General features: G+C 46.8%; 1 protein-coding gene across 1 annotated transcript; it reads left to right on the top strand.

The window, feature by feature from the left end:
- Nucleotides 1–3,097: 3,097 nt before the first annotated feature.
- Nucleotides 3,098–3,627, top strand: LOC129047168 (epidermal differentiation-specific protein-like). Its single transcript, XM_054518598.1, is given in 2 exon segments — nucleotides 3,098–3,179; nucleotides 3,182–3,627. Coding segments are annotated over 2 exon segments (528 nt in total).
- Nucleotides 3,628–18,299: the final 14,672 nt, after the last annotated feature.

Here is an 18,299-nt window from a genome sequence, read left to right as displayed (position 1 = left end):
AAGATGGGGCTGTCTGTCTTCCACTCCATTCAGTGGGAGTGCTGGTGGTGTCAGCTGTGGGTGGCTGAGGGCAGCCCCTGGTGTGTGCCAGCCGGTGCCGTGTCCGTGTCCTTTCCGTGCCCAGGTATCTGTCCCTGGGTCACACAGCCGAGCCCAGCACGGGCTGCCCCTGCAGCCTGGCCAGTGGCACTGGGAAAAGCAGCCCTGGACAGAGAGCCTGCAGCCTGGGCTCCAGCAGCTGAGCAGGAGGAGCTCCTGGGGCTGAACTCTGCTCATCCTGAGCTATCCCTACACATGGCACTCAAAAAGTGACTTGGCAGACAGAAACCCTGGAACTGGGGGTTTGCCATGAAAAAAATAAACTCTCTTTATCTTAACTTTAGTGTTCTTTCCTTTTATTTTCAATCTTGATCAGCTGTTCGTACAAACTGCCATGGGCTTTCTCAGAAGACCATCTTGTGTGTCGAAATCCTACAGATCCACAGATGGTCTCTCAGTTCTCTTTTTCTTGCACTTGTAGTTGGATGTGATTGTACTTCTACTCCCTGGCAAAGCAGGAGAGCCACATCTTGAAAAATTTCCCTTCCAAAAAACCAAATTCACCATGAAAGCCCCAAACATTAAACTGAGGGCAGACAAATTGCAGGGGACACATTCATTGCTGAGTGCAAGGACAATACAAAGGAGCTCATTAGACCCACTGAGGCAATGTCAGTGCTCAGAAATCCCCATCTGGACAACCTTGGTCTGACAAGGCTGAATTGGATGGACAAGGGACATGGATCATCTTTATTTATAACAGGATTCCTCAGGAGCAATATGGCTCAGGAAAAACTGGGATTTGCCTGTCTTGGTCCTTGTGATGAGTTTGAATGATCCAGGGAGCCAGGAGGATTGTAGGTTTGGTGGGTAATTGAATTTCAAAGTGACCTTTGATTGCCTTTGAGTCCAGTCAGCTGCTTGACACAGGGACAGCTGTGAGGTGAATTATGTTTGCTGGTGGCTTTATCCAGTCAGGTCTAGAACACTTCTGAGTATGCAGACTATCCAGCTTCTCTGGGTGGTGTGATTTAAAATTGTCTGACATCATCATGAAAATTTTACTCGGCCATGGAAGAGACAAGGCTAAGGAGTCTAAAAGGGCTCAGCAAAAGGACATCTGGAGAGGGTCTTACCTGGGAACAGGGAAGCTCTGACTGAAAATCAGGAAAGTAGCCATAGCCCTAAGAGTTTTTTAGCAGTGGAAGAAAGGTCAGCAACCCTGGGGAATCTCCACCATAGGAATTGTTAGAAATCACTTGAAGATGGCCACGAGTAACCTGGTCATGTTTGGAAGTTGCTCTGCTGTGAACACGGCCTTGGACTTCCACAATCTATCTTTCTGTCAGTATTCTAAGGATGGTTTAAAAGCCTTTGTCACTTTCTGCCTAATTGCATCCATTTTTCAATTTCAATGAAAAAGTGTCATCATCAAGTCAGGTGTACAACAACCTCAAGTTTACTTGATGGACATTTATGAACTCTATTTCCCCAAAGTCAGACTTCCCTCCCCATTCCTCCACAGGCTCTCACCTGCTCTTTTGTCAAATGTAATTCCCTCTATTGAAGGCTCAAAGTCCTTCTCCACCTTTACTTCATCCTCTTATCACTGAAAAATGTTCAAGAATCCTTTGTTAGATTTTTGGATGTGACACTTCCTCATTTGTTCAGATTCTGTCTTTGATTAAATACACCCCAAAACAAACCTCGGCAAGAGCAAATGCAAATTTCCTCTACCATTTCCATCCATATCCCTCCTTGAACCATTTCTTTGCTGTTTTGTAGGCTTGTACTCATCTCTGGTGCACAGGTAGCTGTCCCCATGACGGGCCAAGGAGAGTGCATGGACTCCTTGAAGCATTTAAGCTGGAAGGATCTTTGAGGGATCTCTACTTCAAGATGCTGCTTATGGCAGGATAGAGAATGTGGAGATATTGTCCCATGCTGGTTATGAAGCCAGGGGAGGGCAGTTGAAGTGATATTTGCAGTATGGATTAGTGGGCGTGGTGGTATTTCGGCAAAGGTTGGGCTTGATAATCTTGGAGGCCTTTTCCAAAAGTAATGATTCCATGATACTAAGGACAAAAGGGATTTTTTTGTTTTTTTTTTTCAAAATCTGGTGCTCCAATATCATCTCGGTGACCCGGATATCCCGATCGGGTATCTCCCATAAAAAGTCCTTGTGCATTCTAAGCACTTCCCAGGAGGGCAAGATTACAAATTGCTGCAAGCAGGAAACTTCCACAGTCCCTGTGTCACAATGTACTTTGGTGTGTCTGAATTACTGCTGCTGATCTGGCTTTTGGAGAGTTTTGGTCACTTTTCATGCTGTCACCTGGGGTGTTGCACAAGACTTCTGAGCCAGCTATAAATGCAGACAGGTGAGACGCTCTGCACACACCACAGGCCCTGCACTGGAGGAATTGCCCAGAGCTCTCCCCAGCCCTGCAGCTGACAGCAAGGTAAGAGGCACCCTCGGCACAGGAGAGCTGGAAGGGTTTCTTGGGCAGCTGCTGTGAAATGCAGGCCAAGGGCAGGAGGCTTTAGTGCTGGGCTGAGAGCTGCAGCACAGCCGTGAGGGTCTGCTGTGTGTGTGTGTGCAGAGACTGAAGGCATCTCTCAGGGCATGAGGAGATGGATGGCTGCTGCAGGAGAGACAAACCTCACCAAGGGAGAGGCTGGAGGGGCCAGTGATACACAGTTGTGGAGGGTGACTGTCAAAAAGTATTCTATGACTTACTCTGGGGGATATATGCAAACCAACACACATATCTAATTAAAGCTGTGTAGTTATGGGTACGTAACTCATTTTACATTCTCTTCAAAGTGAACATTTCTATATCATGCACTCACTCCTTTCCAGCTGCCACTATGTTTATTCTTTGTTCAAAGTGTGTTGCTTTCCCTTCTTTCTTTTATCTCACTCCACATTTTCCATAATTTTGTATCTGGTATGTAAAGTTTTTTTATAAGCATTGCTTGTTTTCTGTCTTCCTTTTGTGCAGGCTGTCATCCCGCTCCTATAGGGAGGAATCCAAACTCCAGAAGTCCTGCAGAGATGGGCAAAATCATCATTTATGAGCATGTCAACTTCCAGGGCATGTCCAAAGAATTCACCACTGACACTCCCAACCTAACAGCTGTGATTGGAATGATATTGTCTCCTCAGTGAAAGTAATTGGCCAGCCTTGGGTGGCTTATGAGCATGTTGAGTACAAGGGTCGGTTTCTGGTGTTTGAGGAGGGAGAATATAGCTCTGTTGGTAAAGAGATGAATGACAAGATCAGCTCTCTGCAGGTGATCAGGGAAGATCTGCATAATCCCCAGATCACTCTCTATGAACACGTTGAATATAAAGGGAGGAGCAGAATAGTAAGAGAAGCAACCAACCTGGCAGGGGGAGAAGATGATGACGTCGTGTCTTCCCACAAAGTCCAGCGAGGTGTCTGGCTGCTGTGTGAGCACAGTGATGGAAGTGGGCCTCAGCACCTTGCCCGAGCCCATGAGGACGTTCCCAATTACAAGGCAATCGACTTCAATGACAAGCTTTCCTTCCTGCGCCCCCTGCGCCCTGGCCGTGACTGTTAGGCTGCAGAGCCTGTGACCCTGAGGGAAGTTGCAGTCCCAGCAGGAAATCTCTGATCTCTGCCTCTGCCTGTGTCCCTTCCTTTGTGATTTGCTTTACAAAGCCCTTGTGGTATCTTGGCCTGTTCCATTGTCTGTAACCTCTTTTGGGTTGGTGCCAATAAAGACTCTCTTGCAAGCAACAGTGGGTCTGTTTTATCGACTGTTCAATGTAGATAAATATTGCCCTTTCATGGAGAGATGTCTGTGAGTGCTCAGAAAATGTGTTGTGTAGTCACTTTGAGAGGTTTTTTGTGGATCTCTCCTGAAAGGATAAATCTCCTTCCAGTTTCACTGTTGAGTAACAGTGGGCTCAGGCTTGACTCAATGAGTGTTAAAATCTTGGTGAGCATGTTGATTATTGTTGTGATCCTGGCCAAACTCTCCCATGCAGACTGTTTCAAAATATCAGATGTTTGATTATACCTCATGTTATAAATAAAAAAATCTGCCAATTTTTTTTGGAAAAAAAAAAAAAAAAAGAGTTGCAAACCAGTCATGCCAGTTGTTGAGTTGCTACAGTTGTAGAACAGTTGCTAGAACTGTGGCAACAGTTGTAGAACTGTTGCTACAGTTCTACCTGTTTGTTATTATAATCACAAGTTGTTGTAGTCAATGGCTCCTTTTGTATCAGTAAAGGCCCTGGCTAGGGCTAAGTTAATGGTTCTTCTCCCCGGACAGTGAGGGGAGGGGACGAGATGTGGGAGGCGGGCATCAGAAGATGCAAAATAACTTCGGGACCAGCATGCCACGGGAAGTGTCAAACTTACTGAAAAGACAACGGGCCAATACAGAATTAAGAAATTAGAGTGATGTCTGGACGTGAGGAACAGAGTGCTGAGCCTGCAGAGATGCAGAATACCTTTGTTGCCCCTCACCCTGAGCACAGACATCATCTGAAACCAAGACCGTGAGCCAGGAGTCAATGGAGAGTGGAGATGGGGGTTACGCCCAAGGCTCCCATGAGGACGGGACCCCCAGCTCTGCCCCCAGTGGACAAAGCTGCGCTATCCTCCTCCTTAGAGTCACCCAGGGAGAGACGACGGAGGGCTTCCCAATGTTGAGCTGATCACTTGTAATAAAGGCATTAAAAGGAGAAAAAGTCTCCTGGCCTATTTATTTCAGCTGGGGCGGTCATCCAGAATAGCCACGCATGAAGAGGACACCGGGACTGGCCGTCTTGGATCTTCAGGACTGCTGGCTATCAGGACCAGAGAAGATCGGCTCAGGACCAGTGACACAGAGGAGCACCAGACTGGTGAGAAATCCGGTGGCAGGAGTAGGAGACGAGTGAGTGTGTGTCTGAGCGAGACGAGGTCTGGCAGCTCGGACCCTCGGAGCAAGAGTGGACCCCTCAGTACCGTGTTTCCGAACCCCCGCGAGGGAGCCAGCTGGGAACAGGGGAAAGCGAGTGGAATTAGCGAGAGTGAGTTCTCTCCTAAGGGGGAAAGAGGGCCCTCCCTCCGGGCGTGCGGAGGAAATACTTGTATGAGTGGCACGCACCCCCAAAAGTCCTGACAGAGGGAAGTCAGGCAGATTGCAAGTCCCGAGGAGGGTTCGGGCAAGCTCATAAGCCCTGCAGGCAAATTAAGTCCTGACAAAGGGGTCAGGCACAAATCCCAGCGAAGGAAGCTGGGGTTTGTATTTAAGTCCTGATACGGTGAGGCCTAACATTTGGAGGGTTAGGCAAACTAGACATCAGGCAGCTGTTTTTCCTGACAGAGGGGAGTCAGGCACAAACTGGCTTCTTATGCTGGGGTTTTGTGTTTTTAAGTCCTGATAGATATAAGACCTGACATTGGTAAAGTTGGGCAATCAAGAGATCAGGCAGTTGTTTCAGTGTAAATTCCTGAGCATCAGGTAAAAACTTGAAATTTGGTGGAGGAGGCTGAAGCTCCTCAAACAAGATTTTTCTTGAGATTACCTGTCAGTAGAGGCATCTTAGGGATTTTTTCTGCTGAGACCCGAAAAATGGGAGTGTGTATTAATAAGAAGACAGGCAAGAGATTGAGGAATATACCTCCCAATAGCCCCTTAGGGGAACTGTTAGAGAAATGGGATTCTACAGAGGCCACGGAGGGATTAAATAAGGTGAAGATGATCCACTATTGTGTAGAAGTCTGGCCAGAATTAGAGGTGCAAGGAGGATGGCCTTGGTGTGGGACAAGGGACAAGTGGATGTGCCAACAACAGAGTCATTATCTGACAGCTCGGGAGGATACTGATCCTGAGCAATTATTGTATGTAGCTTGCTGGTTAAGGAGTGCTACTGGGGATGAAGGTGTGCAAATTTGTAAGGTACAGAAGAAGAAAGAGGGGAAAGAAGGAGGGGATGCTGGAATTGGTAAAAGATGGGACCCCCTGGAATATTTGCCTCCTGCTGCCCCTCCACCTTTTAATCCTCTTCCTTGGGCACCTCAAGTGGCAGGTCCAGTTCTTCCCCCGGCTGCCATCTCATTTCTGCCTACTCAAATTCCTCCTTCTACCTTTTCATCTTTCTCTGTGGTAGATCCGATATCTCCCCTAGTAACCACTCCCTCACCACCCCCTTTGGCTCCTCCAGTTCCTTCTGCACCACCGCAACTGCCTACTCCACCTGCTGCATTCTCCACCCCTTCTCCAGCTCCCCTTAATATGTACTCAAGCTCTTCTCCCCCTCCTATTGCTGTCCCTTTACCTCCTCCTAGTTGGGACACAAATACCTCCTTGCCTGGGAAACAGTTATCACCAAATACACCTGCTGATCTGCAGAAAGTTCAGGGTAACCCAGATATCCCTCAAACTAGTAGTTTGGCATCTGAAGATGGGCCATACTGTAGTACCAGATCCAGGACCTCCAAGGCAGAGAGACTTTTTCCCCTCAGAGAAGTTCCTATGGGAGGAGTAGTGGGAGGTGTTGGCTTTGTGAATGCTCCTCTGACGGCTTCTGAGGTGAGAGGATTCGAGAAGGAGTTAGGGCTTTTAGTTAGGGACCCAGTGGGCATAGCTAACCAAGTGGATCAATTCTTAGGTCCATATATCTACACTTGGAGGGAGATGAATTCCATCCTAAATATCTTATTTTCCCCAGAAGAGGTCCAGATTATTAGGGTGGCTGGCATAAGAATTTGGGAGAAAGAGAACCGTCTGGGACCCCAGGTGCCATCAGGTGAACAAAAATTGCCACTAATGGATCCCAGCTGGAACTCTAATCAGGAAGAAGGGAGGAAGGCCATGATGGAATATAGATCTTTGATAATTTGGGGGATCAAAGAGTCAGTTCCCAAAGGAACTATTACCAAATTGGCATTTGAGGGTGCACAAGAGAACGATGAAGCTCCTGCTACTTGGTTTAATCGCCTAAAGCGGAACTTCCAATTGTAGTCTAGAATAGACCCAGACACCACAGAAGGTCAAGTGCGACTAAAAGTCCAATTTGTTACCAAATCTTGGCCAGATATATGGAGAAAACTGGAAAAGATTGAAGATTAGCAAGAAAAGGACATTAATGAGTTATTAAGAGAGGCATTGAAGGTGTATTTAAGGAGGGAAGAAGAAAAAGCAAAGGCCAAGGCTAGGAGCACGGTTGCCGTAGCTAGAGAAAGTGCAGGGGCAAGCAATTCTATACCACAATCCAAGGTAACAAAAGAATGGGAGAATCCACCACCAGAAGGAGGCAAGGATAGGCCAGTACTGTCAGGTACAAGACGGATGGAGAGACCTCAAGTCCCTTTGAGTGAACCACACTGCTATTATTGTGGAGAGGCAGGACATGTCAGGAAGTTTTATAGAAAGCTCAGTCTCGATGAGGCAATAGCCAGGGAACAAGATAATTTAGGGAGGATCCTTAGGGGTGACGATTAGGGGTGTCAAGGGCTCTCTACTTTAGGGGACCTGATGCAACATCTAGAAGAGCCCTTGGTAAATTTTGAGGTGGGAGCCCTAAATGAAGAATTTGAATTTTTGGTTGATACAGGAGCAGATAAGTCCTGTCTCAACAAAGTACCAAAAGGTATGGAAACTGGGAGAAAATTTTGTGAAGTGTTAGGTGCTAAAGGGAAACCATTTAGAGCATCAGTGTTTGAAGATGCAAAAATAATTGAAAACTCAAGACAGTGTGAAGCTAATTTTATTTATCTGCCTAAGCTAGAAAAAGTTAGTTAGGAAGAGATCTGCAAGTTCATTTGGGGGTTGGGATTGTTCCAAGAGAAGGAAGGATGGTAGTACAAGTGATGAAGTTACCCCAAGGAGATATCGCAGACATAAACCCTGAGGTATGGGCTGAAGGGGGAAAGCGAGGTTTATTAGACATTCCACCGATAACAATAAAAATGCAAGATGATACATCACCCATACGGGTTAAACAGTATCCGATTTCCCTAGAAGGAAAGAAGGGGCTTGCCATAGTTACTGGACAACTGTTGCAAGAGGGAATTTTAGAACCCTGTATGTCACTGCATAATACCCCTATACTGCCAGTTAAGAAAGCTGAAGGGAAATATAGGATGGTACAAGATTTGAAGGAAGTCAACAAAAAGACCATTGCCAGACATCCAGTTGTGCCCAACCCGTATAGTCTCCTAAGCCGAATTCCAAGAGAACATGCTTGGTTCACTGTTATAGATTTGAAGGATGCTTTCTGGGCGTGTCCTTTGGCAACAGAATGTAGAGATTGGTTTGCCTTTGAATGGAAGGACCCGAGTACAAAAAGGAGACAACAGCTAAGGTGGACCTGATTGCCACAAGGGTTCATGGAATCCCCCAACCTCGTTGGACAAGCCTTGGAGAGTTTGTTGGAACAATTTGTCCCTGAAGAAGAAGTGCAGATCCTGCAGTATGTTGATGACCTGATGGTGTCAGGGAAGGGAAATGATCAGGTCAGAAAAACTAGCATTAAGCTTTTGAATTTTCTGGGGAGAAAGGACTAAAGGTTTCCCAAGAAAAACTACAATTCGTGCAATCAGAAGTAACATACCTGGCGCACTTAATAGGAGGGGGGTATAAGAAGTTAAGCCCAGACAGAATTTCAGGTATTTTAGCTCTCCCAGCCCCAAAACCAAAAAGAGATGTGAGAAAACTCCTGGGCCTGTTCGGATATTGCAAGTTATGGTTAGATCAATACACAGAGTGTAAAATTTTTATACAATGAATTAGTAGCTCCAGATCCCCTAATTTGGACAGCTGAAGATGACCAACAATTGGAGAACCTAAAAGACAAATTGTCTTTGGCCCAGTCCTAAGCTTACCAGACCTCAAGAAGGGCTTTGACCTGTTTGTGAGTGCGGAAGGATGTATAGCCTATGGCGTACTAACTCAGGAGTGGGGAGGCTGCAGAAAACCTGTGGCTTACATCTCCAAATTGTTAGATCCAGTGGCTAGAGGCTGGCCAGTGTGTATACAAGCAGTAGCAGCAACTGCAATCCTGATAGAGGATATCCAAAAATTGACCTTACAAGGAAAAATTAAAGTACATACTCCTCATGACCTTAAGGCAGTACTGAGACAGAGGGTTCAGCAGTGGCTAACCGATGCCAGAATATTAAAATAGGAGATAATACTAATGAACACAGAGGACTTAGAATTTATCACATCCAATGCCTTCAATCCAGCACAATTCCTAATGGGAGAGCCAATAGAGAATTTAGAACATGATTGCCTTGAATTGGGTAACCTCCAAACAAAAGTAAGAGAAGATTTAGAATATCAGCCTCTAGCAACTGAAAGAATCTTATTCATACATGGCTCTTCAAGGGTAGTAGATGGAAAAAGAGCTTCAGGTTATGCCATTATAGATGGAGAAACATTACAAGTTGATGAAAAAGGGAAACTACCTCCGAATTGGTCAGCCCAAAGTTGTGAAATATATGCCCTGAAAAGGGGATTAGACTTACTGGAGGGGGACTGGGGAACCATTTATACAGACTTCCAATATGCATTTGGGATAGTTCACACATTTGGGAAAATATGGGAGGAGTGTGGGTATTTAAGCTCAAAAGGAAAAAGCTTAGCCCATGAGAACCTAGTCAGATCAGTATTAGAAGCTCTACAGAAACCAACAGGAATAGCAGTGGTCTATATAAAAGGGCACGAAGGAGGAGACAGTCTTGAAGTTAGAGGAAACTGACTGACCGATCAGATAGCAAAAGAAGCAGCTTTAGAACCAGGGGATCCAGTAAAAATTTTTAAAGCAGGAACGACACCTGAGGAAGGAGAAAGAAGAGAAGAACCCGTATTTCTTGAAAAAGAATTAGAGGCTATAAAAGATTTAAAGTTACTCCAAGGGCAACAAGCGGAGTGGTAAACCTCAGATGGACGGGTGTTTTTGAATAAAGCACTGGCTCGGACAGTGCTAACAGAACTACATAAATTAACTCACTGGGGAGTCCAAGGACTCTGTGATCATTTCTTAAGAAATAACCTATGCATAGGTGTATATGGCCTAGCCAAAGCAATTACAAGAGGGTGTGTCATTTGTCAAAAAGTGAACCAGAAGTCATGAAAAAAGTAGCACCTGGAGGGAGAGAATTAGCTTGAGGACCTTTCCAAAGCATACAGATAGATTTCACTGAGATGCCCCCAGTGCAAGGATACAAATATTTACTAGTTATAGTAGATCATCTCACCCATTGGGTAGAAGCCTTCCCGACTAGAAGGGAAACAGCTCAAGTTGTAGCAAAAGTAATCCTAGAGAACATTATCCCCAGATATGGAATGGTGAACACCATAGACTCAGACCAAGGTCCACATTTTGTGTCCCAAACATTGCAAAATATAATTGGAGCTTTAGGAATAAAATGGAGATTACATACTCCATGGCACCCCCAGAGTTCTCTCAAAAATGTATTAACTAGATTGATTGAAGAAACAAAAATGAATTGGCTAAAGTGTTTGCCCCTAGCGCTTTTGTGCATCAGAACAAGACCTCGGTCTGACATAAGAATTTCACCTTATGAAATGATGTTTGGACTGCCATTCTTGTTAACACCCTATAGCACAGGAGACTATCTGGAAGGAGAAGAGGCTACCAGAAAGTATTTAGAGATAATTGGAAGAACTCTGGAAGGACTTAGAAAAAGAGGATACCTCCCCCAGACTTCCCCTCTTGACACGAAAGTTCATAACATCAGCCCAGGAGATTTGGTTTTGATAAAATCATGGAATACGGGACCATTAATGCCTAAATTTGAAGGCCCCTTTCAGGTACTCCTCTATTAAATATTAAACCCCGAATGTTTCGGGGTGTGTCCTGCCTGGCTTCGTCTGGCCTCGCTGCTGGACCAAAGGCAGCAGCTGTGGTGTTTTTCACCCCAGAGATGCCTTTGGCTGGCTAGGTGCTGCAGCTGGGCGCTCAGAACAAGTCCAGGCAAAATAGGAACTCAGTTTACCTTTGGTAGAAAAGGTTCAGACGACAGTGAAGAGAAAAGGAGCGGGTTCTGCCGTGGAGCTTAGATCCAGAGTTTTATTGTAGCATGGTAGACTTCTGAATGTGGTAACAGCTCTCAGACAGACCCCGGCCGCATGGTCTTGTGTCCTTTTAAGCCCCGGGGACAGGGGGAGGGGAGGGACAGGTGAGGGCCAACCAGGTGGGAGCAGGGGAAGGCTCAAGGGATGTGGACGCTAGGACAAACCAATGAGCCCAGGCCTGGGGGGCATCTGCCAACCACACGACGCCTTGCTGGAATGTTAAGATTGATGGACAGCTCTTAGGCAGGAGGGCAAAGGGGGAGGAGGAAAGGTTGGCATACCTGAGGGGGATGGGATAGGTGAGACAGGAAACCACACTGCAACATCTCCCCCTAGTTTTGTTTAAAAAGAAGAGGACTGGGTTTGTGGTGCAGAATGCTTGCCAATCCATGGTTGGTAAATCGGTTCCTCCTCTACAAGAGGTTCAGTGCTTTCCACTGAGGGTTCCATGTCATTCATTGGAGCACTAAGGGCTTCTAAATGGTAAACTTCAGGAGGGGGAGATGAGCTTGAAATCAACTTGAGAAACATGTGGTCGACTAGTCTAAAAACAATGCTAACAACTACAACAACAAAAACTAATATAAACAGTACTAAAATTACAGTTTTCAGAATAGATCCCAACCAGCCCGAGAGTCCCCAGCCTTTGAACAGTCCACTCAGTCAGTCATCAGTTTCTCTCTTGATGTCCGAGGGCTTTTGCCAAGGTAGTCCATACGTGCTTTGGGCTGAGGGACTATCCAGGAGATCGCTGGTGGGAAGATCACGAGTAGGACAAGGAGCAGGCTTGATCTCATGGCGTCTTGAGGCTACACACGAACCGTGGGATCTAAACTGGTACAAGGAAACTTAAGACAAACATATTACAAACTATTCCAGAAAGGAGGCTTAAATGGAATTTCCTCCAGAGAACAGCATGCAGCGTTTCCTTCTCCAGGCAGCATTGGCAACCTGGGGCGCTTCTGTTGATTTCTCTGAGACCTTGGGAACATAGGGCCTTACCCATTTGGAAGGAACCCACTTTAACCCAGAGGGGGTGGACACACAGGCGTATCCACATCCCCAAGTAACCAATTTGTAAGGTCCCACCGTTTTCCAAGTCTCAGGGTCCTTTACTAAAACCGGAGGCTTTTCTCTCAACATCGTATGACTGCTCCCCCCAAAGTAGTGCAGGATGGGCGGGTTCAGGCTGTCAAAGGAACAATTCAGAAAATTTATTGTGAACAGCACCCTGGACAACCGGATGTGGGGGGGTTCCACCTTCAGAACCTGTTGCTGCTGGTCCAGGACTCTTTTAATATTGCAGTGAGTCCTTTCTACAATGGCTTGACTTGTGGGGGAGTAGGGGATGCCAGTTTTGTGCCCTACTCCCCATTGCTGCAGGAAGCTCCTGAACTCCTTGGATTTATAGGCAGGCCCATTATCAGTTTTCAACTCCTTGGGGATGCCCATGAAAGAAAAAGCCTGTAAGAGGTGCTTAATGGCATCATTAGATGACTCTCCTGTGTGGGCAGAGGCATAGACTGCTCCAGAAAAGGTATCTACACTAACATGAACATATTTCTGCCATCCAAATGACTGTATGTGTGTATCATCTGTTTGCCACAGTTCACAACTGTTCAACCCCCTTGGGTTTGCTTTCGTACTCACTCTAGGGAGTGCATGTTGTTGGCAATTGGGGCATGTGTCCACAATCGCTTTGGCCTGTTCTCGAGTGATGTGAAACTGACAAACTAGGCCAGGTGCATTTTGGTGGAAAAGCTGGTGGCTGATTTTTGCTTGTTCAAAAACATTTAGGAGAGTGGCCATCACTGCAGGTGCAGCAACAGCATCTGCCCTTCTGTTGCCTTCAGCGATAAACCCTGGCAAGTCGGTGTGTGACCTGACGTGCATCACATAAAATGGTTGCTCCCGGCGAGTGACTAACTTTACGAGTTTTGAGAGCAATTCAAAAAGTGTGATGTTAGACACTTCTTGCAGTATTGCTTGATCTGCCCTGGACACTACTCCTGCCACATATGCAGAATCCGTAATCAGATTGAATGGTTCTGAGAACCTTTCAAAAGCCCTAACAACAGCAGCCAATTCAGCAACCTGAGGTGAACCTTCCACCTCAGCAATGTCCGTCTCCCACTGCTGGGTTTGAGGATCCTTCCAAGTCATAACAGACTTGTGGGACCTCCCGGACGCATCTGTAAAAACAGCCAGAGCCTTTTTTAAAGGTGTCCTACTCTGACCACTTCTCAATTTCAGAATAAATTGAGCATCTTGTTCAAATATTTTGTGGGCAGGCCGGTGGACAGAAATTTGTCCTGAGCAGGAATCCAGAGCAAACTGCAACACTTCATTTTCTCGAAACAATTGTTCTAATATTTGCATAGAATTTTGACCCGATTTTAACTCAATTGGAATGTGAATGCACTCAAAGTCACATCCTGCTAACTCCCTGATCCGGGTTCTTGCTTTCCGGATGAGTTCTGCTACCAGCTCCTGAGGCTTTGTCATTCTCTTGGACCTTTTGTGACTGAGGAAAACCCATTCTATGATCAAGAGAGGGTCCCTCTTGTCCTGGCCCTTTTTAGGTGTGCCCTTTGCCTTAGGTGTTTGTTTTTCCTCCCACTGGAAAATGATTCCATGGAGGTGTGGCGACTTACCTAAGATGATAAATTTGAATGGCAGGTCAGGCCGACATCGGTGGGCCTATCTTGTGGACATTGCAAACTGAACCTTTTCTAGAGCTTTCTGGGCCTCTGGGGTAATAGACCTAGGAGCACCTGGGTCCTCTCCCCCTTTCAATAAATTGAAAAGAGGGGCAAGGTCTTCGTTAGCCAGACCGAGCCATGGTCTTACCCAATTCAAAGACCCACACAACTTGTGGACATCTGCAAGGGTCTTGATCCTTGGATTGATTTCTAGTTTTTGAGGAACAATGGTCCTATTTCCAATTTCTAGGCCCAAATATTTCCAAGGTGGCATCTTTTGAATTTTCTTTTCCTGGAGCTCGAACCCTGCAACAATCAATGCATTGATCGTTAGGTCAAGCGCATGTGTGAGTAGATCATCACTGGGGGCACACATAAGGATATCATCCATATAATGATAGATGATGGCCTTTTCTGCAGTTGCACGCACTGGGGAAAGTAGGGAAGAGACATACCACTGGCAGATTGCTGGCGAGACCTTCAGGCCCTGAGGGAGAACTGTCCAATGGTACCTTTTCATAGGGGCTTCCATGTTGATGGTGGGGACCGAGAATGCGAAACACGATGCATTGTCAGGGTGCAGGGGAATATGGAAAAAACAATCTTTTATATCAATAACAGCTAATTTCCAATCCTGGGGAAGCATTGTTGGGGATGGCATACCAGGTTGGGGAGAGCCCATATCTTCAATGACATTATTAATTTGTCGGAGGTCATGGAGGAGCCGCCATCTCTTTTTGTCAGCTTTCTGAATGACAAACACTGGAGAGTTCCACGGGGACGTGGTCTCCACAATGTGACCCTTTTTCAGTTGCTCTTCCACTAGCTCCTCGAGTGCCTTGATTTTTTGTTTACTGAGGGGCCACTGTTTCACCTCAACTGGTTTGTCTGTTTTCCACTTCAGTCTTTGGGTGGGGCGCTGTTGTTCAACGACCGCTGTACAAAAATCCTGTGGGGAGTCTGGAATATCAATTGTGACACCCCACTGGGCCATCAAATCTCTCCCTAACAAAGGTTCCGAATAATCTAACACAAATGGACGGATATTTGCCAATTGTCCGTTTGGTCCCTCGATTTGGATGATGCTTTTGGATTGTCTTGCCAATTGCAGGTCTCCTACACTTTGAACGTGACCAGCAACGTTTTGCAAAGGCCAATGTGCTGGCCAGTCTTGTACTGGGATCACTGTGCAGTCTGCACCCGTGTCTACAAGCATCTCAATGCGTTTTGACTCCCCACCCCCACTGACATTGCACCATAATTTGGGTTTGTCTCTCCCAATAACTTGGACCCGGGCGACTGTGGGCCCTTGTTTTTCAGTGCCTTCAGGCAAAAACGGCACAGGGATAGCTTGGGCAACAATTTGTCCTTTGGGAAGAAACAGGGGTGAGTGGAAACAGTGCAGCCCGAGAACGAATTGCTCAGGATCTGATGTTGTCATTCCTGGAGCAATTTCAATCTCACGTGGTGTGTGTTTGGTGTCCCCAATGACGATGTACTTACAACGAATATGGTGCCAAGTACCCTTCTGTTCTGGATTGACAGAGACAAAATACCAGTCCGTATCTTTCAGGTGGAGTGATTCTGTCAGCTGCAACCTGTAAGGCTCATTGACAGAAGACGTGGTTAACATAGGTTCACTTAAATCATAACAGAGGTTATTCTGTTGCATTTTTAACAATGGACCAGCAGACGTGGTCTTTGAAGCATCTGCTTCACTTACAGAAATAGTAATATTACTGCGCAATTGGTTTGTTTTGGTTCCCTTATTCCCTTGGCCTGCTCTTTTTGTCTGCACGCCTGGCAGGCCGGGGCTCCCCTTCCAGTTTTTTTGTTGTTTTTGACCCCCTGGGAGTACTTGTAATTTTCCTCCCGTGCCATTTCTAAAGTCATCAAATTGCTTTTTCAGGGGACACTGGTTACTCCAATGCCCAAGGTTGTTGCAAAGCAGGCATGGCTTTGTGGGGTCAACCATTGCTGGTTGTCGCTGCTGCCCAGGGTACTGCTGTGCTGAGGGAATGGGCACAGGGCTGGCAACGGCAACATGCTGTGGTGGTCTTGGCAGCAGCCTTGGTCTGGTGTCGTCAGCAACACTCATCAGAGGCACTTTCCTGTTACAGACTAGAAGCATATCTTTTAGTGTAGGGGGAGGTTCTAGAGGAAGGCTCAAAATTGCCGCTCGACACTGTTCATTTGCACTTGTAAATGCCATTTACTCTAAAACCTCTTCCCTTGCATTCTCTTTTTTAACTTGGATTTCAATGGCTCTAGTTAACCTTTCCACAAATTTCAGAAAAGGCTCTGATGGCAGCTGCTTAATCTTACTGTAGGGCTCAAAAGGCCCCTCAGGTTGGAGGGAAAAGAATGCTTTTTCAGCAGCTTTCTTTACCTTTTCTAGTGCTACTACAGGAATTACAGTAGCTTGGATTGAGGGTGAAGACCACTGCCCTTCACTGAAGAGGTGCTCAGTGGTATTTGGCATGCCGTTGGCATCTTTCGCTGTGTTTGGATCAGCATGCAAGCCTGGGAGAGCCTCCTTTAACAGTTGTTTCCATGCTAATTCCCATAATTTGAATTCTGTAGAGGTCATGAGGCATGAGAAAAGCTGTTTTAAATCATGCGGGATTACTACAGTCCTACTCAATTCAGAATTTAATTCAGAATTCAGAATTTAAAATTTCCATTTTCCACAGAAATATGGACTGTGTGGGCCATACTCCTTGTGGGATTTACAGATCTCTTTAATCAATTGTCATCCAAAGGAACTCCAATTAGCAGTTTGGGCTGCTCCTCCTTGTGCTGCAGGCTGATACGAAACAGGAGCGAATGACAAAGTGGGACCCTGTATTGGGTCTGCAGCTTCCTGCCCTGTATCCCTTGAATTGGAATTATTGGGAAAACAGAAGCAGGTTTGGGGACATGCAGTGGGCGTGCCCCCACCGAGGGAACCCGGGGAGGGAGCGGGGACGCAATGGGAACAGGGAGCGGAGGCAGGGGGAAGGCAGGGGGTGGGGATACCGTGGGAACAGGGGGCGGGGACACCTGGTGACATCACATCGGCAAACGCCCCCTGGGAGGAGTAGAGGGGCGGAGCTGAGGGTACTGCAGGTGAGGGAGGGGGAGGGAAGGTGTCACGAGGAACAGGAGGAGAGGGGGATGGGGAAGGAATTTTGGGATGCTCAAGGGGACCTTGGGAAGAAGATGACCAGGTTTGGGAGGGTGCCACGTGGCATCCTCCATCTTGGGTACCCTCTAGGCACTGGGGGCCATTTTGGGGATCACTGCTCTCTGAAAAGCTAACATGTGCTCTGGGTTTCAGAGCGGGGGAAGCAGGGTTTTGGAGAGTTTTCCACGAGACCTGGCCAGGGCCTTGTGGACAAGGGAACTCAGGCATTTTAACCTGCTCTGGGAGTCGACTTCCCAGCGCATGAGCAGGATTTTCTCTCTTTAAAATACCAAGTTTTGGGGTAAGAGGTTTAGGGCTGGAGGGGGGAGGAACAGAGAGAGCAGAGGTACATGGCTTGATATTTGGCTTTTTCTCCAATTCCCTTTGTTTGAGTAAAGCTGTCTGAATTTGTAGACTCCAGAACACAAATTTAACTGAAGATGTATTCCCAGACTGTCCCAAGGTTATCAATTAATGCTCTACTTTATCCCAAAATTGAAGATTGTGGACTTCCTCAGAAGTTTGTGGGAAGTGCAGAAAAAGCCACCTTATAAACTGTTTCAATTTTCCTTTAGAGAACTTTACATTTGCACTAACTAAAATTCCAGTAATATGATAATACACTCCTTTTTGTGCTGTGCTTAATTTCAAGCCCATGTTAGATGTAAATGGCACAGAACAAAGTCCCGCCGACCAAATACAAAGCCAAAATCAGCTACCGATTTCTAAAAAGACCACGGTTAAAAAGCGATATCAGACGAAAGCTTTCACAACGCAGCTGTATACACTGCTTTTAAAACTGCCGCGGCAGCAGCAGCAGCAGGGAGTTGGGACCCGCCCTGGCCGCGTGGAGAGACAGACAAAGCCTCTCCCGCCCGCGAGAATGCAGCCCCCCCCGCGCCGAGAGAGCTCTCCCCCCCATGCCATGTGGCGAGCCGAAACCGGGGCCGCCCCCGCGCATGTAGAGACAGACAAAGCCTCCCCCGCGCCGAGAGAGAGCACGCTGCGCTGCCGGGCCGGGCGGAGGGGCAGACAGAGCTGTCCCACTCCTCCGAGCTGGCGTGAAATCTAAAAGCCGTGAAAACATGCCGCAGAGTTAAAGCTTTACACAGGGAATGAATCACCTTAGCTCCGCAGGGCTGCACAGCCTAGATGCAAGAGCAAAAAAGGACACATCTCATGGCAAAGATGGATTTTGAGCTTCTACCCCCTCAAGGAGCAGAAATACTCACCAAAATCGAAGCTGTTGCTGGCAAGGTCAGGCAGGCTGGTCTCTTCACTGAATAGGACCCCTTGGGCAGGAGGGGCTCCCCTATTCTCCCCTG

Source organism: Molothrus ater, chromosome 2, assembly GCF_012460135.2.
Source record: "Molothrus ater isolate BHLD 08-10-18 breed brown headed cowbird chromosome 2, BPBGC_Mater_1.1, whole genome shotgun sequence".
Classification (NCBI taxonomy): Eukaryota; Metazoa; Chordata; class Aves; order Passeriformes; family Icteridae; genus Molothrus; species Molothrus ater.
The sequence above is the reverse complement of the archived record's forward strand: the minus strand, read 5'-3'. Positions and strand labels throughout refer to the sequence as shown.